We start from the raw sequence: 22,452 nt of genomic DNA on the forward strand, positions 1-22,452 counted from the left end.
GAATATATACATATATAAAAATAAATAATAAAAAATTAAACTTTTTATGTTATTTCCAACTCTACCCTATAGAAAAAATTAATTTAAAATTTTGTAATTGTTAGTTCTGATTAAACTCTACCATCCATATGTCCTCTATCCACTATCTACCATCCTCAATCCACTATCCATGCTCTATGTTTTAAATAATAAATTAATATCAAATATTTTGATGTTTATTAAATTTTGAAAAAAGATTTATTTTGATCGAATAGGATGATTATATTTTGGATAGATTTGGATATAGAATCATAATTCTTTTTCAACATGGATTCACTTATTGATTTCAATAATGATATTAGATCGATTTCAAATTGTAGAAATGGTACAATGTTGTTTAGAATGTCAACATGTTTGTTGTTGGGAATGGTAGAAATGATATCAGACAATTTCTGGTGTACTTGGGTCTGGCTGTTATTAGTCTCGATTAAATCCTTTACAAATAGATTGATTTGGCCAATGACAACATTTGAGTCATACCGAGCAATGATACCAAAAAAACAATCAACATAAGATTTAATTTTCATCAATTGCAATGCAACACCCAATATAATATCACAATATGATGCAACAATTGGTAAATGCTCCAATCCGAATCCTCGTACTTTAAAGAATTGGTTGATTTGTTCAACTATTGGGTATAATAATGGTATTTGTCTTCTACGATGATGATTCACTTTTTTAAATAGAAATAGAAAAGAAAAAAAGAATTAGTACCCAATCAAAAGTAAAAAGTCAGGTTTATTTATGTAACAATATTGTGTTATAATCAATCTTACTTGGTTGTGGTGGTGGAGGTGGAGGTATTTGGAAGTTCATAATAGACATGATGAAAATTAAATTATTTATTTAGTATTGAAAGAATTAGAATATTATTAAATGTGATCCAAAATACGCTTTGAGGACACTCTTTTAAACTAAACCATTATTGGATCAACCAACCCAATGATTTTATCTTTTAAAACTACTACCATTTTAAACATCAGATAATAAATTTTATTAATTTTGTTTTTTTATGTAACAAAAAGATAAAACTAATACTTTTAGGTCATTTTTACCACGAGATTCATTCATTCATGATTTTGATCATAGTAAAGATATCATAGAGTGATGATCCATCTATAATTATATTATATATATATACTCTATATTCAAGTATGAACTATATGATGTTCCTATTGTATATTTGTCAATTGGAAAATGTTTTGTGGTCAAGTATCGATCATGGTTATGATGGTTTGGTCAATGCATATTTCAGAAACCACACTTTATAAAGATAGATGGTAGAAAGAAAGTTTTGTTTAACATTTAGATTTGTATTGATGAGAAAGTTCCTTATCTTTGCAAGTCAGCTTGGTACATTTATTTTTGAGAATCAATCGAGAATACTTTCCAATTTTATTTGGTCTCCCATAAAAACTCTATTGATATTTTAAAAAGCTTGGGTATGTATTGATGAGCGCCAATAGTTCTCTCAAGGTCTCTTACTGCAATCAAAAACAAATCAATTACTCAAATGAATTAAACCTAGGGATCTGTTTAAAAAACATTAGTTTTTATCCTTTTTTATCAAAAAATATTATAATTATTATATTAATTAAATTTATTTATTCTTGAAGAAATTCATTTACATTCATAAAGATTGATGAAGGACAAGCATTCTTTTTGACAGATTCGTCCATAACAACTTTAGTTTGACGAACGACTCTTTCTAGGATGGGTGTGGAAGGTTTGTTGCTATACACCAAGAGGGCGCAATTGAGGTCCTTGGCAATGGGTTCTCTTCTCTCTTTGTCCAAGAGATGAGCAACCGGGCTTTTGAAAGGATCCTGATAGGCAATCAATGAAAAAATTTCATGTAAACTATTTTCATACTCTGGTAGAAAACTATACAACTCTTTTGTACCAAATGCCATAGTATCTTCAATCGGTGAATGTTTAATCATTTCTATAAATTTCTGACACTGTAACTTGAACAATATATCTTTTCTCTTTTGTAAAAAATCTGGATACAATCGATTCAATTCAATTATCACTTTTTCAATTTCACCATTTAATAATAAATCCAATATTGCTAAAAGAGAGAAAATAATATTAGTATATAGATATATTTATATATATTATTTGTTTGTTTCTTTTTTTTTTTGTTTTTTTTATATATTTACTTTGTCTATTTTTAATATAATCTAATTGAGAATTTAAAGTATCATCAACAATTCCAGTTGCACTTGCAAATAATTTAACAGTTTCAGGATAACCATGATGAATGAGATAACCAAGTACAAGTTGAGTAGATATTAATTCTTCGTTGGTGGTTGGTATGGATTGAATCGATTTGAAAGATTTCTGTTTTTCTTCTTTAAAGTATTGACTAATTTCAAATTGGAACTTTTTTTCTCCAAAGTTGGCTTCCACCGATTCCTGTGGCGTACGTAATCCGACGCATGGATACAATGTCAATCCCTTTATATCATTGGCTGCTTCACCCAATGGTACACCATTCTTTGTGAAGAATAGAGTATTATTTACAAAATTTATACAACATCCAACCGTATCACCAGTTGTATAGGTAGGACCATAATGTTTACCAGTTCCTGAACATTTAAATAAATTTCCATCATCACCATGATATCTAAAGTCAAAAGATAGAGAAATATTATTAATAAATACTTTATATATGTAAATATTTATATTTATATATATTTACCCATAACTATTTCTTTCCCAACCAGGTAATTTTGAATGAGCCATTGAATTTGTACATAAACCTATACCTATATAACCATCTCTTCCTTTACTAATGACAGTAATCTCAAAGTAATAGATACCACATGCTGGTGGTATATGATGATTGGCCTTGATGAGAGCAGCGTCTGATACCTCTTTAGTTTGTTTATAGGTGACGCGTAAATGTCTATTTGATACTTCAAGACAACTATTCTTATTCTCTTTACTCCACATTGTAGGTATATCCAACATTGGTTTAAATTGTCCATAGTAATGTGCTGTCGTATTTGAAATATCACCTTCTTCATCATCATCAAGTAATGAACTACTACTTGATGATGGTAAATCTGTCATTATTATTTCTTTTTGTTGTTGCTGAGACATTAATGTAGGTAATGATTAACTTTTTGTTGTAAAGGTAAATAACAAACTAGTCTGATTTAAAGTAACTTCTTTCTTTCTTTCTTTTATTTCTCTCTCTCTCCTATCTGTACTATATATATATAAGTATATAAGTATATTACTAGTAATATAGTAGTATATCTATCTTTGTTTTATAATGTTCGTCTATATCTCTCTTTGCTTTACTTTTAATCTCTTTTTGTTTCAATTTCAAGCAACACCCCATTTTTGGCATGAAATTAAATATTAAATTAAAATCAAATAAATAAATATTATTAAAAGATAATTTAAGTTTTACATATATAATATATAATCAAATTACTATAATATTTATATTATATTTAATTTGATTTGATTTATTTTATTTTAAAATAAATCACGTTTATTTAATTTAAGTTCTTCATCATTTTTTGGTTTAAAATGTTTGACAAAAGTTTGTGAGACCAAGAGTGGGAAGACGAGGGAGGCGTCGGCGTAGACCTTGACGGGCTTGGCATCGAGTTTGATCTTGCCCCAGCTGACAGCTTCATCGGGACGTGCACCAGAGTCAGATCCGTCGAATTCCTGACCCGTGTTGATGTAGACGGCATATTCGGCACCGTTTCTAAAGAGGTTGGCATTGCAAATGTGATGTTTGATGACACCACCACCCAAGATGATGACACCACTCTTTTTAGAGTAGATGGCGTGGTTGTTGATGGCACGGATATCGGCGACGAGGTCGACGATGAGACCGGGCTTGGAGTAGCTGTGAAAGTACATCATGTCACCGATCGAGCCGTCTGTGATGGCTGGACAGTAGACAGGGATGTTGTTACGATGTGCCCAGTAGAGGATGGAATCTTCGTTTTTAATCTCCTCTCCGAGACGGTTGATGACGCGAGAAGGTGTCCATCTGATCCCCTTCTTTTCCTGGTCGTCTACCATACGGTCGAGGACGGGCATCACCCAATCCTCAAACTTGCAGTAGTTGTCATTTGGCACCAAAAGATTACCGATACGATTCAAACCACGACGACGAAGGTCGGCACCAGGCATTGAAAACTCGCCCAGATAGGTTGGTGCCAAACACTTGATAATGTCTTCTTCGACACCACCGGCCGTCGACACGAGCACATCGACCATACTGTGTTGCACGAGGTAACGGATAACCTCACGCACACCCGACGATACCAAGTTGGACGTGTACCCCAAAAATATCTTGCAACGCGTGTTCTTCCGCGTCTCTTGATCGTGGTAGTCTTCCGACTCATCCTCTTTGATTGGGTCATCTGATAGACGCCAGCTGATCATTCTCTTGACCTCTTCGATTGCCTGTCCCATTGCACTTGCTTGGAAGCCAGTTCTGACCAACGATTCAAACAATGCATCATAATCGAGACCCTTGTTGAAATCGTACCCCTTTATCTGTTCTCTACCTTCTAAATCTTTGGGGTCAGATTGAAAAAATACTGCATTCTTTGCGTCATCATTGACTTTTACTTCTTGTTGATTATTCATCTTTTAGAAATAAATAAATATATATGTTGTATGTATGTGATATTAATACAAAAGTATCTCGATTTCTTTGTATAATACTATGATCAATCTTCGTTTTTTCAATTTCAAATTTTTATGGGAGACATGACTTTTTTTTTTTTGCACCAAATTTACTCAATATTAATTAATTTGTACCTGGTATCCTGTAAAATTACCATAATCAATCAAATACTTTAATATTACATTAACCATTAAATGTAAATGGGGATGATGATTGGATTACGATACATGATTCATGATGATTCATCATGATGGTGGTTGTAGTTGTTTATTATTATTATTATTGAATCTAAAATTACCTGGGAACAAAATCATTGTAAATAATTTTAGGTCATCCTGGTTTAAAAAGGAAAGGTATCGAATGAAACCTAATGGATTGCCAATTGGTGAGCACTTGAATTGACTATAGTCTTGGTTTAAAATTAATTTCCTCCATTCTTTAACTTGTATTGATGGAAAAGGTTGAGATCCAATGAACCCACTAGTTAATGGAAATGAAGAGTTGTAGTAATGGTAGATACTCGAATGTGCTGTTGTTGTTGTGGTAGTTGGGATGATATTTTCTAAAAATTGTTTAACAAATGCAAGTATGGGGGTATGATCAGTTTGAATGAAATTTGGAAGGTTTGGATAACGTCCAATAGATTTACAAATTGCAACAAAGTCATCCAAATAATTTGTTGTTCGATTGGTTGTATCCATAATCATTGCTGGTCTATGAATAGTATATGGTAGTTGTGTGTTGATCAATAGATATTCGCATATCCACTTTGATTGTGCATAACCACCATAGATTATCGTAGAGTCTGTACAATCCAATGGCTCTTCCTCTTCAAGTTGAATGAATCCTTTGTTTTGAAGCTCCCCCCATTTCAAACTAGTTGATAATATAGTTGACATGGTAGACATGTAATGTAATTTCTTTAAAACATGACATTGCTTTGAAAAGATAATCATATTTTTCATTGCTTCTACATTGTCTGATATTGATTCATCCAATGTCATAATCATATTTACTTTAGCTGCACAATGAATAATATAATGTACACCTTGAACCAACATTTCATATTCTAGAAATTATAAATAAATAAATAAATAAATATGAATATTTACCAATATATATAATATATATTCCAAAATTAATTTACATACCAGTTTGATCAAGATTAAAATTTGGTTGTGATAAATCTCCTTGTATAAATAAAACGCTATCCTTGTCAAAACCAAGTTGATCTTTTTGGATCAGTAATTGAGTGGCTCTGTCAACATCTCGAACCAAAAATACCAATTTATAATCAGAGAATGAAATGACCATATTTTGAAAAATATGATAACCAATGGTTCCTGTGCATCCAGTAATTAAAATATAACCTTTTTGGGCTTGTCCAAGATTTAGTTGTGGTGATTGTCGTTGTGGTTGATTGATAATAGTATTTAAAAATAGTTGAGAAATTGATTTCAAGTTGGCAACTGATTCGGAATATTGTTCTTCATATTGGTCGATATTTGGATGAGATGTATCTATATAATTGGATATTTGGGTGATACTTTTAAAAGTATAGATTATTTTTGGTGTAATAAAGATTCCTTGGTCTCTTAATGTTTCAATAAATCGAATAGAATGGATTGATTTTAATCCCAAAGAAATTAAATCATCTTCAACTCTAATCAATATCAACATGATTCCTTCTAATATTTGTTTTAATTTGGTTTCGGTTTGATTTAAATGAGAAGAAGAAGGGGAGGAGGAGGAGGATATAAATATTGTTGGAATGGGTAATGCAGATCTATCAATCTTTTCATTTGCATTGATTGGGAATTTATCCAACACCATAAAATGATTGGGGATCATATAGATTGGTAACTTTTTGTTTAAATAATTTGTTAAATCCTCTTTTAAATGAGGACATTGTAGTCGTTGTTGTTGTTGTTGTTGTTGTTGATTTAAAATTAAATAAGCAATCAAAGTAGATTGACCATTAATTGATTTAACATCAACAATAGATTGATGTACCAATGGGTGTAAATCCAATTGCTTTGATATTTCCTCCAATTCGATTCTTTGACCATTTAATTTGATTTGATTGTCCATTCTACCTCTAAATTCAATCTCTGAATTTGCCAATAAACGACCCCAGTCTCCAGTCCTATACATCTTGCTACCATCCTTTGCAAATGTATTCTCTACAAATCTCTTCCTTGTTAAATCATCCTTTCCAAAGTACCCTATTGCAACTCCAACACCTCCAATATAAATCTCTCCTTGATCTCCAATCTTTGTCAGTTGTACTAATTCACCACTATCATCTTCCTCTTTCTCGTCGTCATCTTTTGAAGCAACCAAATAAATACTAGTATTTGGAACTGCATCTCCAATTGGAATGATTATATTTTCTTGTTCTTGTCTATTCAACAACAAATCATTACAAACTAGTATAGATGCACAAACAGTTGTTTCAGTAGGTCCATAGACACTAACCAATCTAACATGTTTACACCACTTTTGGATGACGTGAAGTGGACATATCTCACCTCCAATCACTATAGTTTTAAGAGTTGATAGTTTGTTTGGGTCGGGTGATAGATGTGACAGTAGTGAAGGTGCAAGCATAATACATGTGACAGACATGTCTTGAATACATTGTAACAATGTATCGGTTGATGCACGTACCATGGCCATATCCTTTGGTGATCGTGGGATGATGAGTGTCGACCCCGATAGCAACGTTGTTCCAATCTCTGACAAACTAGCATCAAAGCATATTGGCAGTGACTGTAGTAACCTATCACCAGGTGACAATTGAAACTGTCTTATTTGCTCTTGAATAAAGTTATCTATACCTCTATGTGATACTAAAACTCCTTTTGGTAATCCAGTACTACCAGATGTATAAATTAAATATGCCGGTCTATCCAACAACAATGAACTTGTTGTTGTTGTTGTATCCAATAATGACAATGATGATAATTCATTTACATTGAATTGTTGTTGTTGTTTTAATAAACAATCAATACATAGTATCTTTTTATCGATTGGTGAAGAAGAGGATGAAGATGATATATTTAATATTTCATTATTGATAAATATTGATGATGATTCTGACAGATGATGATATTGATGTTGTACAAGTATAATTGAACAATTTGAATTTGATATAATGTATGATAAACGATCATTTGGCAGACTGGTAGCATCCAAAGGTAGATAGATGGATTGGTATTTAGGATGTAGACTTGTCTTTAAAATAGCAAGTAGTGATACAATTAAATCAATTGATGGTTCACTTAATACTCCTATTACATTATTATTATTATCATTATTATTATTATTATTGTCCTTGACGATATGATCAATGATGATTGATTGTAACAATGATGATTGTTTATCTAATTCTTGGTATGTTAATTTAATATCATCACTACTACTATTACTACTACTACTATTACTAGATGTTAATGATGATTGATGTAATGCTACATTATTTGGGTATTGATGAACTATGTCTTTGAATCTTTGAATAAATGAGTGTTGAGGTTGATTATGATGATGATGATGAACCACCATATCTCTCCGATTAATTAAATTATAATTGTAATACCATCTTTGATGATGATCATTCTTTGATGATAAATACCCAAAAAATAATAATTAAAAATAAAAAAACAAAAAGAGACGACAAACGAATCAGACGAGTTATTAATGAGCGAGAACTGATTTCTGATTGTATTATTATATTATCTCTTTAGTACTATATTCTATAAAGTATAGTATAGATTAGATATATATATATATAAGATGGTGAAAGGAAAGACTACCTACCCCAACTACACCTAAAAAGAAAGAAGATAATAAGAGAAAGAATGTAGAGGATTCTAAAAGATCAACAACAACAACAACTCCTCAACCAGTCGTTGAAAAAGAGATTCAAAAGAAACAAAAGACTAGTACTAGTAATAGTACATCTTCTACTACTACACCAAATAAACAACAACAACAACAACAACAAAATAGTAATACATCAACAGGAACAAAAAAGAGTTTTGAAATTGATTATATTAAACAATTAAAAGGATTACAACAAGAAGGTGATCAACAACAAGATGTAAAGGTCTTGACTTTAGATTCAAAAGAACTTCATCTTCAAATATCATCACTTACATTGGGTGATTTAATGGCTTCTTTACAAAAGGGTAAGAATGAATGAATGAATGAAGAGAAAGGATGATGATTTATATTAACTTTCTTGTTTGTTTGTTTTATGTTTTGTTTAGGAAACTATAGAATTGATGTAGCAGAATATATATTAAATGAAAAGATATCTGGATTGGTTGATAAATATCAATTCTTGTTGGAATGGGCATTCAATGTGTTGAGTGCATCGTACAAGAGAACATCGAGTAATACTAATATTGCACATAGCAATGTGACACCTTATTGCTTTGAATTGCGTATTTGGAAGATACTCGAGCAAGTATTGGTCAAGAAGGAATTTAGTGCTAATGAGGAATCGACCAACAGCATCTTTTTGGCAAAAGATCATTTGTCATTCATGTTGGACATTGTCGCCAATATCCATCGTCATTTTACAGTGTCGACTGATTCAAACCCATCCACCATCCCACCACTTCCCATCGTCCAACACATCCTCAACATCCTACCACGATCTATCCAACTACACCACGTACCAGACTTTCACCGTGAACTGGTTATCTTTATTGAAAAGTTTGTTCCATCCATCTCACAACTCTTCCAAAGCAATAATAATAGTCTATTGGTAGGAGGAGGAGGAGGAGGAGGGGATACAGCCGCCGCCAAGTCTGGGTCATCGTCACCAATGGTACAAGTGATGCATCAAGTATTCAAGATTGTGTTTGTCGTGTTGGACCACTTTCTTCAAATGATCAAAAGAGGTAGAAACTCAAGACCACTCTACAACATTGTCATCTCTATCCTCCCACATCTCATTACCTACCAACATTTCTTACAATCTTATTTGGAGCGTCTATACACTTCCTCTTTGACAACAAAGATTAACAATGCTGTAGACGAGTCTGGTGCTGGAAAAAAGGAAAATGATAATATTATATCATCTTTGGAATCAAATATTGAAATGGTTGATAGTATTTTAAAGTGGTCTTGTTTCCATCCAGATTCAAGATGGGAAACTTTATTAACTTTAACCAAACAACAAGGAAATGATAAGGAAAAAGAAAAGGAGAAAGAAAAGGATAAAAAATCATCAACCAAAGGAAAAGAAAAGGAAAAGGAAAAGGATGAAAAGAAAGAAGTAGTAGGAGCGGAAGGAGGAGAGAAAAAAGATAATAATAATTTACAAATATTATTTGATAAATTGGAATCTATTTTAAATGCAAAGGAAGTAGTTAAAGGATTCCCATTGGATGGTGGAAAAATTGATCCAAAACATATAGTATTGGAATGGATATCAAGATTATTATCATTATTTGTATCACAATACAAATCAGTTGGTAAATCACAAATCAATAATCAATTATTATCAGAATGTAAAGTTTCAATTGAATTTGGTTTCTTTAAATCTTTATATACTTTAATTATTAACAATAATAATAGTAATCAATCACAATCACAAGTTGCAACAACAACAAAAACAACTAAGAAATCATCCTCTTCTTCTTCATCTTCTTCAACTTCATCAATTAAAATATTAGAACCAATTTATTATTTATCAATTTCAAAATTAATTGATAATGTTTCATCTATTAATATTGTTCATCATGACAACCCACAAGAATTTGATTTTCTTTTGGATCATGTAAAGTTGACCATTCAAACATTGGCATCTTCTGAAACCTCTCAACAACGATCGCAATCCAATGGACTCTATTTGATGTTATCGTCCTATCTCAAACTTTCACATAAATTATTGGAATCTAATTTTGAAAAAATTATTGGCCTAATTATCTCTCAATCAATTCCAACTGTAAATATTAACAACATTTAAAAAACAAATATATACTCTATCATTTCTTACTTATACTTTTTTTAATTTTGTTTTTATTTTTTAGGAAAATAGTATAATTTTAATGAATACATTTTTAGATACATATTTATCAATTCGTCAATCAGATGTATTATTTAAAGCAATTAATAATCAAATTATTAATGGTAGATTAAAGACCATCTCGGTTTCACTATTCAAAAACCCAACATTTATTGCTCGCTTGTCACACCATGTCTCCAACATTCCATTTGGTCTCATTCCAAATCTATTTGAAAGTATGTCTTTGGTTTACTCTGACTACTTTATCACTCAATTATCTGAATTATACAACAACAACAACTCATCTCAAGATAATAATGATATGATGATGATGGATCCAATTATTTGTGATAGATTAGAATGTTTCCAAATTTTGTTTTGCGTATTATACGATCATGTTGATATGTCAAACTTTGTCATTCAAAATCTTCAGAAATTCTTACCAAATCATTATACAACCATAGTCACCCCAATCGTTCAACTAATGGGTGCACTATTAGAAAGTAAAAAGAAAAAGGCTGGTTACGATACTTGTCAAAAGGCTATTCCATTGACACTCAACATGTACTATAGTTTTACTCAAGTACATAGTTTTGTCAATCGTCAAGTCATTGTCAAGGAGGGTGAAGGCCAAAACGACTACCACTTTCATCCACAACAATTCCATTACTACCAACTCTACGAAAAACAATTTCAATCATCCAACATTATGAAATTGATCATTCAACTTTTAGATCAAGATAAACTTCAACTCTCAGGTGACAAGAATAATAATAATAATAATAATCTATCCATCTATAAATTATTCATTTCTCGTATTCAACAATTAAATTCATTATTGTCATCAGAAGCTCATGGAATTGAAAAAGTAGAGGAACCAAAGAAAAAGGATAAAAAGATAAAAAGGATAAAAAAGATGCAACATCGGCAGGACTCAATATTGAATTATCAAGTTTAGAAAATTCAACACCATCAGCCATTAGAAAGGAATTAAATGGATTGGTTAATCATATCTTGCAACAATATATTGAAATGGTTGAAAACAAGAAGAAACAAGAATCTAGTTTGGAAATGGAAGGATTAAATCAATTAATTTTGGATAATATTTGTGTTTGGTGTGATTATGCTTTACCAAATCATATTTTGGATATATTATCATTTATTTTATCACCAAACAACAATCATATTAATAGTAATAACGGTATCAACAAACCAACAACCTTTAATTTGGTTTTAACCAATTCACAATTTTATGAAATTGAATCATTTAGACAATTGTTACCATTATCTTTGGCAATTGAAATTCAAAAAAGAATCCCTTCCTCCTCTTCCTCAAAAGATGGAAAATATTCATTATTATCAAATCTTATTGATCAATACAAAGATGAATTAAATAATAATAATAATAATAATAATAATAATAAGTCATTGGAAAAGTCAATTAAACAAGTTTCAGATTTAATATTATCATCAAAGGAAAAGAAGGATTCAAAGATAAAATGTTTGGAAAAAGAATCATTACAACAATTAACTTGGTTAATGTCAATCATTCCAGCCATCAATCCATTATATTTCGATCATTCTTCAATTACATTTTTAATTTTAATTATTTTTATTACACTATCAATCATTCAACAAGAAAAAGGAGAAAGTAATAATAATAATAATAATAATAATACAATATTGGCAACATTAAAATTAATCAAACATTGTTTGAATTTAAATAGTAGACAATTGACACAACAAATACCAATTAAATTGTGGCAATCTATTCAAATGGAACATTGCAACAATAATGACATCAAACAAGTAGTTATGGACATTCAGGTGATTGTTTGTAACGAATTGTTACATTTGGGTGCTAGTGGTAGTCAGCAGCAGTACACTACTCTATTGGAATCGATCAATCATTCAATCAACCAACTTGAAAAGACTAAAAACATGCAAGAATTGATTGTATTCCTTAGATCGTTGACCGTAGAAGAACAAGATAGTGGATATACAACTTTGCCATCACTATCCTCTATTTTGGACGGAAAACAATACAACCAATTGGATACTACGTACCATCAATACTTGAATGACATTACCAAACAATTGAAAGAGAAATCATCCAAATTGGAATCAAGATCAAATGTAGATGAAATTCAACAATTCTTTGATAAAAATAATGATAAATTATCTCTCATACTTTATTATATGTGGTATCTTAAACAAGATAACAATAATAGTAATAATAATGAAATAGTTGAATCCAATTATTTATCATTGATTATCAAATACTCCTCACCTTTGATTGTCAAAATTTATAATTCTTCAAAAGATAATAATAATAATAATAATAATCTACAACAACAATCAACCAGTCATATAGAATCACTTATTATTATGACCATTTCATTATTTACATCAAAATATTTAAATACTTTGTTGGAAAAGCAAGAGGAGGGAGAAGGACAAGAAGGATTATACAACTTGTCATATCTATTATCAATCATTGTTGTTTATTTACAATCAATGTATCCTCAACAATCCAAACAATCAATATTAATTTCAAATTCAATTTTACAAATTTATCATTTCAACAATAATAATAATAATTATAATTATATTCAATCCTCTTCATCTTCATCATCTTCTCAAATTCAATTAATTCCATCATTAATTAACCTTTGGAAAACTGATAAAAGATTATCAACTCAATTATCAATCATTCAAATTATCAATCTTTTATTAAATACCGATGTTTTAATAACAAGTTCTACATTGGTTCAAATCTCTCAATCCATTCTATCAAGTATTCAATATATTGCCAATCATCAATTTGATATTAGAAAATATATTTTTAATAATCTTAAATTGAAAAAGGATATTAATAATAATAATAATGGACAAGACTGTAGTGACCAAGATTTCAAAACAATCAATCAAATTACAACCATGTCACTCAATATATTATCAAAATTGATTGAAAATACAAAGGAAAGTAATAAGGAAAAGGATCAAATGGATTATACCCCATCATCATCATCAACAACAAGTACTGCTAGTCATAATTTAATATTATATGAAATGGCTATACTTGCTATAATGACATTTAATCCACCATTTATCTATAAAAAGATGTTACCAATGAAACAACAACAACATCAAACTACAGATAACAATGTCAAGAATAATATGGAAATAGATATGTCACCAATGTTTGAAATTACACCAACCGATTATACTCATTGGATGCCATTGACAAACTCTACATTCCTAGGTCTATGTAGATTATTATCATCTATTACTAGATCACTCATTAATTCTGGTAATCATAGTTTATTACAAACTCATATTCCAATTATAATTAATTGTTCAAGATGTAAGTAGAGAGAAAAAGAAATAATATAATATATTGATACTTACCATTCATTTAATTTACTCTAATCTATCTTAGATTTAATTTATGGATTAGGAGATGAAGAAAACAAATTATCAGAACATTGTACAAGAAATCTATCAAGATTATTAGACATGTTGGGTAGAATGAAGGATATAAAGGAATATGCTCATTATCTAGTACTTGATTATATTAATATATTGACGTTTGTACCGACTACATCAACCTCTTCTTCGTCGTCGTCGTCATCATCATCGTCTAAACAACTTCAACAACATCTTCAAACACTATCTACACTTGAAAACTATCAACAACTTGCACCATCAGTGTGGGCAGTTACTAGATACTACTATTCACTCGAGACTAGACGTATCCTCCAACCAGGTCTATCATCGTTATTCGGTATCATCGAAGACTCTATGCGAAACGTAGTGTTTAGCTCACTCGGTGATATTGCCAAACCTCACTTTAAAGTACTCTATGAATCTTTTAAAAATGAAAAACAATATAGTGGTAAATAAAGCTATTAATAGTATAACTTATCATAGTACTACTAAAATTATATTATCTTCATCCTATGCATTCTTCTTATGTTCTTTGAGTAATGCATAGTTTCCGAGTCCTCACGGTGGACGGGCAATTTTTTTTCAAATTCAAAACAATTTTTAATCAAAAAAATCAAAAATTTGGCGTGCTGTCGAGCAGTGAGCGGGATGCGGCACAGACTCATGCATTTTTGAAGAAGACTGCCTTTGATCGTTTTTTTAGTACTTGCACACACAGATCCCGTCACAATGGTGATTATCTTCCTTTAAAATATATAACAGAGATCTATTCAGCGTATCAAAGAGACTAACATGCAATCTCTCATCCATCCACTACCATACAACCATTTCATCTCTATACTTTTAGGCTATTAACGAATATCAAGTTGTTGGTCGTCACGTCCCAACTGAAAGAGACCCACAACCAAAGCTCTACAGAATGAGATTGTTCGCTAAGACCGAAGTCCATGCCAAGAGCAGATTCTGGTACTTCTTGTCCAAGATCCAAAAGATGAAGAAGACTACTGGTCAAATCATCAACATTACTCAAGTATGTTTTTAGATGAGAGGAGAGAGGAGAATAGAGAATAGAAAGACAGAATGAAAAAGAGAGAACAAAAACACTAACATCCATCATTCACAAATACATTCATTATTACTCTATTTACACTTGTGTTTCAACTTTAGATCTTTGAGAAGAAGCCAACCACCATCAAGAACTACGGTGTCTTCATTAGATACAACTCACGTAGTGGTACTCACAACATCTACAAGGAATACCGTGATACCTCTCGTTGTGGTGCTATTGCTCAAATGTATGACGAAATGGCCTCACGTCACTCTGCCCGTGAAAAGTCCATTCACATCATTGAAATCAAGCAAATTGCTGCTGCTCAATGCAAGCGTGCCAACACCAAGCAATTCCACGATGCCGCCATCAAGTTCCCACTCGCTCACCGTGTCCCAAGATTGTTGCCAAAGTTCAAGCCAACCTTCAAGGCCTTCAAGCCAACCACCTGCGCTTAAACCGTATAAAGTAGTTTAGATGTAATGAGGATCGCAAGAACAAATAAATTTAAAATTATATAAAAAAAAAAATCCAACCAAAATTATAGCAGCAAATAGTATTATTATTATTATTATTTAGAGAGCATAAATAGAATAGAATAGATACTACGAATTGAACAACAACAATTCGCTACAATTATTATTGACTAATTTAGGAACTCCTCAATATAACCAAAATGGGTATCTTTTCCATTTTGATTCAAACTATTACAGAGTAGGGAGCAGCTACCTTTTTTTTTTTTAAATATAACCTATAATAATAATTATTTTAATTATTTTAATTATTTCCTTCCAAACCAAACCAAATATGTTCATTCCTTCATTCATTCTATAAACACATTCTACACAGGACGATGAACAACAATGGATGAGAGACTAACCATCTTTGAGCCAAAAATTTCATTTTTTCCCAGAAGACTACAAAATTTTGATAAAAGGAGTCACATGAACTCCAAAAAAACATCATTTTTTTTTAAAAACAAGATATAATATCTTTTCAAAAACCAACAGCTAGCTTTTTTATTCCTCTACACATCATTTTTTACATCTTGTAATTATATATTAAATTATTTATTTATTTATAAATCATGGATACAGATACCACTACCACTACCACCACAATTAGTAATGACGACAGAGAATTAATTAACAAAGTCGTTCAAAGTTCAACTTCTTCCAATGTAGAGGTAAGCTAGGATAGATATATCAGTGATTGATCTAAAGATTCAATGGTTGTATAATTATAATTATTAACATTTTAATTTAATTTATTTATTTAGATTTGTATATGTTTTGATACTACTGGTAGTATGTCTAGTATTATTGAAAATGTAAAGTTACAAGTTGAAACAACAATCACTAGATTATTAAAGGATATTCCATCGATTAGAATTGGTGTGATGGCAATGGGTGATTACTGTGATGGTAGTGCTGTATTGTCAACTCTTAATTTGACGAGTGATGTTGATCAGTTGACCAAGTTTATCCATAGTGTCACTGGAACAGGAGGTGGTGATTTACCAGAGGCATATGAATATGCATTGATGAAGGCCAAGGATCTTGCATGGTCTCCAAATGCCTCCAAGGCGTTTGTTGTGATTGGTGATGCCGCTCCACACCCTCCATCTTACACTGACCTCAATATCAACTGGTTCAAAGAGGTTGATGACTTGGCAAAGATGGGTGTCAAGATTTACGGTGTCAAGGCCAAGTGTGACCAACCCATCTTTTACGAAGAGATTGCCGAGCGTTCAGGAGGCATCTCTATCAACTTTGAAAAGTTCTCACTCATCACCGAACTGTTCCTCGCTATTTGCTACAGAGAGTATTCGGCCGACCACCTGCACCAATTTGAAAAAGAGGTGACTGGTCATGGTTCAGCTCCAATCGAATTAACAAGAATGTTTGATGAATTACATAGAGAGAATTTCCCAATCGAGCGAGCTGTCGAATCAACTACATCAACAACAACCAATAATAATAACAATAACAGTTCAGCTGAAACAAAGGTATATGGAGCACCACATATCTTAAAGACAACAGAGTTTTGGTATAATATTGGTGCTGACAAGGCTACCAAACCATCCTATTATTTCAACAAGACATTGGGATACTTCCAACCAGGTAAACCAGCCAACTACACTGCTCCAACAAGCTCATCAGCTCATGTTACCATCCCATCAATCCTCAAACCTGTATCGACACCTACAACAGCTCCAACCACATTGAAAAAGGTTAAATCTGTTTCTATCAAACTTCCACCAACCTCTTCTGCATCTACAACCTCTCCCACCACATCTACACCAAAAAAGACAACCGTTCAAATTGTTGAAACAAGATTACGTAAAAAGGCTAGAGAATCGATTGACTTTATTGCAGGTGGAAAGCAACGTCAAGAGTCATTATTTAACTTGCTCGGAAAGGATTACACCGGTCCAAGTGAATCAGAGCTAGAGATGATCTTTAGAGTATTTGCCAATGCCAATGGAAAAATTACTAGTGATGGTTTACAAGCTGTCCTTAGGTCAATGGGCAAGAGACCACGTGCCAAGAGAATGCAAAAGATTCTTAGCGAGATCGACCCATCTGGTAGTGGATTTGTTGAAATGGACGATTTCGTAGAGTATATGCAAAACAAGGCATTGATCAAAGCAAAGACATTGGGATTAGTTGATATCGAGTATGAAGATGATTCAGATGCCGAGGGTGAAGACGATGAAGGAGGAGACACTGATGAAGAAACTGAAGATGGACCAAAACAAAAAGCAAAGGGTGGCATCAAGAGAAAGAAAACACAAGAGAAAAAGGAAAAGACATCACCATCCTCTCCAACTACATCAGTACCAGTCGCACTCAAGAAACAACCAACATTCTTTGCACCAGCTAAAAAGGGAGCTGTCATTTCACACTTTTATACTGAACATGCTGGCAATAACCAATTCACAAAGAATCCAGAGGGAAGTCAATATGACTTGGGTGTAGACGGAGCATTTGACACTTTCAACGTGTTGGTAGGCCAGTTTTCAGAGGAAAAGGAAGACTCTATCTTTGCAAAGTCTCTCAAGACCACCTATGCCAAGAAGGGATTCCAGTTCAAAGTGGTTACCGATCCCAAGCTATTTGTTGCTGATCTTGCCGACGAGACGTATGATGAAGCTGTCATTATCCCATCGACCAACGCGATCAAGTCAATGTCTGGATTCGACCTAGAGTTTACCAACGCCGTCATCAAATTCAATCAACAGGGTAAGGGTCTGTTACTATTTGCAACCAACAAGGAAAACACTGAAACCAACTTGGTACTCAGTAGTTTGTTTGGTCGCAAGTGCGCAGTCTCTGACACTTCAGCCGAGACATTCTCTGGTAAAGCCAAATCAATGAGTTTTGGTAAAAACAAAAACAACATTGCACAAGAGTTTAAAGAGCATTTAGTGACATCTGGACTAGTCAGTCTTTCACAAGGCAATGCATTACATCATCTCAAGAGTGGTGTGCCAGCTGGTTTAACAGTACTAGCTACCTCTTCAAGTGACCGTCCAACTATCCTCGTGTCAGATGACTCATCCTTGCCAGATCACCACGGTCGTGTGATTGTCGATCTATCGGGTATTGCCAAATTCAACAAACCAGCTACCAACCAAGGTGTAGTACGTTACCTTGGTAACTCTCTCGTATGGCTCCTCTCAATTGACCATCGTTTCAAGCACAACCTTCCAGTCAAGGGTGGCATCCAAAAGTCGGATACTGTCGCATGGCAACACCGTCCCATTGGCAGTGTGCAACGTTGGGATAGTTACGACCAAGAGACATCCGACCTCATTGAAGCCAACTATCAATCTTGGAAGGACGCCAACAAACCAACTTCAACCGCCATCTTTTCATTTGACCATTATAAATTGAATTTCGAGACTCTCCTTTTGACCGATACCAATACTAAATCAACCAAATCAACCAATACTGGAAAGAATATTAGAAGAAAGGTTCAAACTTCAATTAATCCAAATCAACTAGTTAAAAAATAAATAAACCAAAAACATTAATTTAAATTAATTAAAATCGACGATACACACATCATTATTCGTTTTGCATGTTCATTTTCATTATTATCATCGTCTAAAATTAGAGATAGAGAGAGAAATGGTAGATCTTAATTCAATTACAACTTTGGTGACTTCTTCAGTAAAGAATCATCAAAAGGAGTTGTTATATGTAGCAGGTTATTATGGTGTAGCTGCTGCAATCAATTGTATGACATCTCATATATATTTCAGTATCGATTAGATGACTAATATATCTATGTATCTATGTATCTCTATTTCTATCCAGATATAACATATAGAATGCATTCAAAGAAACCACAAGAAACTATTGAACATTATATAATCAATGCACCAGTTATTATTGATTTACAAGTAAAGATGTTACAAACCAATGATTTCGAGAGAATATTCAAAGGTAATCAAATGTTGTTGTTGTATACCAACATTTCATCAAACAAGGCTGCAATCTTGCAACTATCAAATAGAAAGACAATCCTTGGATTGGTAGAGATTATCCGTACTGCATCATCTGCAGTCTCCAAACAATACCTAAACAGTCAATTTAAAACACCCGAAGAAAGAGATATGGTCATCAATGTTGTAGGTGCAAATAATATAATGACATTTTCAATTATGATTTTAGATTTATTATATACTTATTGTATGTATTATCAAAAACAAGACTAATCAAAGTCAACATACATATAATATAATATTTGTATAAAATATTTATTTGTTCTTTTTTTTTAGGCTCATTGGAGGAAATACCAATTAGAGAAATTATAGATTTAATGGAATCAATTGAAACACCAATGCCAATTGTAATCTTGTTGGGATATTCAATTGCTAAATTGATAAACACTAGAAGAGATGCAAGAGCTGAATGTATTAATCAAGGTGCCTACAAGGCATTGGGTGATTTGTTATTGATTTATGGTGGTGATCTTAAATTTGAAATCAAAGATGCACTTTATAAGCTGACAACTACCATCTCTGTGGCTATTAAAAGAAATCTAATCGATACTGATATGATTGATTATAACACTTACCAACACCTAAAGAATTGGAGATTTATCGGTTGGCTTCCAAGACCATTCAAATACAATGTACTTTGGAATACATTTACCTTTGCATCGGCTATTGCCTATGTACATCTGTTCAAAGATCAATCCGTATGGCAAGCATGTGCACTTGGTGCAAGTGCCATTCTCTTACCAAAGATACATACAATGATCTACGATCCCATCAAGAGTCGTCTCAATACCCAACGTTCCCTCTTCCTCTTTGACACTTTTGATATGGGCTTGTGTTTTTCTGCCATGCATGCTCTCAACAATCTCGTTTTCAACAACAACTATACCATTGTCTACATTGGATCTAGTTTTATCAATAGTATCATTCAATACACTAGAGATCAAACAAAACATAATCGTTCTCTAAATGCTTTCTTTAGAAGAGATGAAGTTAGTATTAGTGATGATTTAACAAATCCTGAATTACAAAAGAACCAATAAATAATAAAAACAAAGTAATTAATATATAGTTTCTAAAAAAAAATGAATTTAATATCTATTCTTATTGTTGTTCATTTTCCTCTTCTTGTTGTTCCTCTTCTTCTTCATCATCATCATCACCAAAATCTATAGAGATATCATATAATCTTGGGTTTTCAGAATCTTGAATCATTGATACATTAACTTGAATATTTTCAAATCCAGTAATATTCAATTCACTTGGTAATAATATATTTGTTTGTTTCCAATGAGTTGCTGGTTGTCCAGGAGCAGTTGATAGTTGTACTGTTTGATTGGTTGATCCCTATGTATTAAAAAATATTGTTAATATTAATTATATTAAATTATATTAATTATTTTTGATTTGATATTTACAATAAAATAACAATTAAACCAAATTGAGAAACCATGAATAATAGTAGTTTTAGAAGGTTCCAATTGATGATCAAACTTGAAATCTATATTTTTTAAAACAATTGATCTAAGTTCTTCTTTGTCTATGGTTGTGAAATCAATGTATTTGAGGGTGACTGGATTGGCAGTGACTGCCGATGATTCTAAATGTTCTATCCATGGAGATGGAAGTGACTCGGTGGCAATTGGTTTAAAGATGGAATAGTCAAAACCATATACATCGTCCCAATAGTTGACCTTTTCATCAAGATGTGATTTTACATTGATTGGTGCCATGATGATATCACCGTGTGTTGGGAACAAGATACCGCTCTTTTTGTTTAACCATTGATCACGTGCATCCAATACACTCTCCAACATTGATTCATGTAGTAAATAGAATCCCATCCATTCCGATACTATCACATCTACACTTGTCAATCCATCCAAATCTTCACTTGTTACATCTTCCACCTTTTTATTAATCACTTTAATCTTTTCCGACATTCCATTCTTTTCTATGATTTGATTACAATAATTTGCCATTGGTGATGCTTCAACTATATAATATAAAATAAATAAATACAACTTTAGAATCATATATACTCCTTCAAAGTATTTAAACATTAAATAAAACATACTTGCATAAACCTTTGATGCTAAACCATATCTAATTGCAAACATTGAAAGAATACCTGTACCTGCACCAACTATAATTTAAAACAACAAACAAATAAATTAGAATTCATGTTGATGATGATTGTATTCTATCTATCTCTATCTATCTATCTATCTCTATCTACAATGTACATACTATCCATAACAACCTTGTCTTTAAAGTCTATTTGATTACGTTCAATTGCATTTTTGTAGGCCAATGTTCTTGGTTTATCTTTCAACATTACCTCATGAACATTTAGATCAAAGTAACTTGAAAAGTAATCTTTTGTTGGTAAATATGATGATGCTGAAGATGAAATTGATTCATTATCACTATTATTATTATTATCTTCTGACATTATGTCTCTCTCAATATATATCTATTTTAATAACTGAAATCTGACAACAATCGATCCAATGCCATTTCTCTCGTTCGTTTTTTGACACAATAATTATCATTTTAATTAAATGGTAATTATTTGTTTAACAATGAACTTAGGACTACAATGAATCAGCTCAGTTCTCAACTCATAGTGATCAACTCAAAGGGGGTTTTTTGTCTTTTAATTAAGTTAGGGGGGGGGGGGGGGGGGGGGTTGGGTTGGGTAGGTTGGAGTAGTG

The 22,452-nt window shown here is 32.1% G+C and overlaps 9 protein-coding genes across 9 annotated transcripts; 3 read left to right on the forward strand and 6 right to left on the reverse strand.

Annotated features, from left to right (window-relative positions):
- Positions 1–218: 218 nt before the first annotated feature.
- On the reverse strand, positions 219–867 carry DFA_09446 (uncharacterized protein; the record flags this gene model as incomplete). The annotated part of the gene is made up of 2 exons (XM_004354743.1): positions 219–715; positions 819–867. The coding sequence occupies 2 exons, from the start codon at positions 865–867 to the stop codon at positions 219–221; spliced, it is 546 nt and encodes a 181-aa protein (XP_004354795.1).
- Positions 868–1,646: 779 nt separating this feature from the next.
- DFA_09447 (uncharacterized protein) lies at positions 1,647–3,150 on the reverse strand (the record flags this gene model as incomplete). Its single annotated transcript, XM_004354744.1, has 3 exons — positions 1,647–2,113; positions 2,205–2,671; positions 2,747–3,150. The coding sequence occupies 3 exons, from the start codon at positions 3,148–3,150 to the stop codon at positions 1,647–1,649; spliced, it is 1,338 nt and encodes a 445-aa protein (XP_004354796.1).
- A 384-nt stretch (positions 3,151–3,534) lies between these two features.
- Positions 3,535–4,668, reverse strand: dhps (deoxyhypusine synthase; the record flags this gene model as incomplete). The annotated part of the gene is made up of 1 exon (XM_004354745.1): positions 3,535–4,668. One exon carries the CDS (start codon positions 4,666–4,668, stop codon positions 3,535–3,537), a length of 1,134 nt encoding a protein of 377 aa, XP_004354797.1.
- Positions 4,669–4,953: 285 nt separating this feature from the next.
- On the reverse strand, positions 4,954–8,272 carry DFA_09449 (uncharacterized protein; the record flags this gene model as incomplete). The annotated part of the gene is made up of 2 exons (XM_004354746.1): positions 4,954–5,777; positions 5,860–8,272. The coding sequence occupies 2 exons, from the start codon at positions 8,270–8,272 to the stop codon at positions 4,954–4,956; spliced, it is 3,237 nt and encodes a 1,078-aa protein (XP_004354798.1).
- A 231-nt stretch (positions 8,273–8,503) lies between these two features.
- On the forward strand, positions 8,504–15,817 carry DFA_09450 (uncharacterized protein; the record flags this gene model as incomplete). Its single annotated transcript, XM_004354747.1, has 11 exons — positions 8,504–8,506; positions 8,547–8,898; positions 8,980–10,667; positions 10,753–11,230; positions 11,312–11,595; positions 11,634–14,094; positions 14,170–14,625; positions 14,881–14,909; positions 15,025–15,207; positions 15,345–15,637; positions 15,805–15,817. 11 exons carry the CDS (start codon positions 8,504–8,506, stop codon positions 15,815–15,817), a joined length of 6,240 nt encoding a protein of 2,079 aa, XP_004354799.1.
- A 148-nt stretch (positions 15,818–15,965) lies between these two features.
- On the reverse strand, positions 15,966–16,191 carry DFA_09451 (uncharacterized protein; the record flags this gene model as incomplete). Its single annotated transcript, XM_004354748.1, has 2 exons — positions 15,966–15,976; positions 16,062–16,191. The coding sequence occupies 2 exons, from the start codon at positions 16,189–16,191 to the stop codon at positions 15,966–15,968; spliced, it is 141 nt and encodes a 46-aa protein (XP_004354800.1).
- Positions 16,192–16,312: 121 nt separating this feature from the next.
- Positions 16,313–19,246, forward strand: DFA_09452 (uncharacterized protein; the record flags this gene model as incomplete). Its single annotated transcript, XM_004354749.1, has 2 exons — positions 16,313–16,411; positions 16,505–19,246. 2 exons carry the CDS (start codon positions 16,313–16,315, stop codon positions 19,244–19,246), a joined length of 2,841 nt encoding a protein of 946 aa, XP_004354801.1.
- Positions 19,247–19,361: 115 nt separating this feature from the next.
- DFA_09453 (uncharacterized protein) lies at positions 19,362–20,778 on the forward strand (the record flags this gene model as incomplete). Its single annotated transcript, XM_004354750.1, has 3 exons — positions 19,362–19,470; positions 19,551–19,925; positions 20,015–20,778. The coding sequence occupies 3 exons, from the start codon at positions 19,362–19,364 to the stop codon at positions 20,776–20,778; spliced, it is 1,248 nt and encodes a 415-aa protein (XP_004354802.1).
- A 61-nt stretch (positions 20,779–20,839) lies between these two features.
- DFA_09454 (putative protein arginine methyltransferase) lies at positions 20,840–22,190 on the reverse strand (the record flags this gene model as incomplete). Its single annotated transcript, XM_004354751.1, has 4 exons — positions 20,840–21,082; positions 21,154–21,731; positions 21,813–21,881; positions 21,986–22,190. The coding sequence occupies 4 exons, from the start codon at positions 22,188–22,190 to the stop codon at positions 20,840–20,842; spliced, it is 1,095 nt and encodes a 364-aa protein (XP_004354803.1).
- Between the last annotated feature and the right edge of the window lie 262 nt (positions 22,191–22,452).

The sequence above is a fragment of the Cavenderia fasciculata genome (assembly GCF_000203815.1).
Source record: "Cavenderia fasciculata unplaced genomic scaffold Scf_EU5ZYIE01DZOHE-5, whole genome shotgun sequence".
Lineage (NCBI taxonomy): Eukaryota > Evosea > Eumycetozoa > Acytosteliales > Cavenderiaceae > Cavenderia > Cavenderia fasciculata.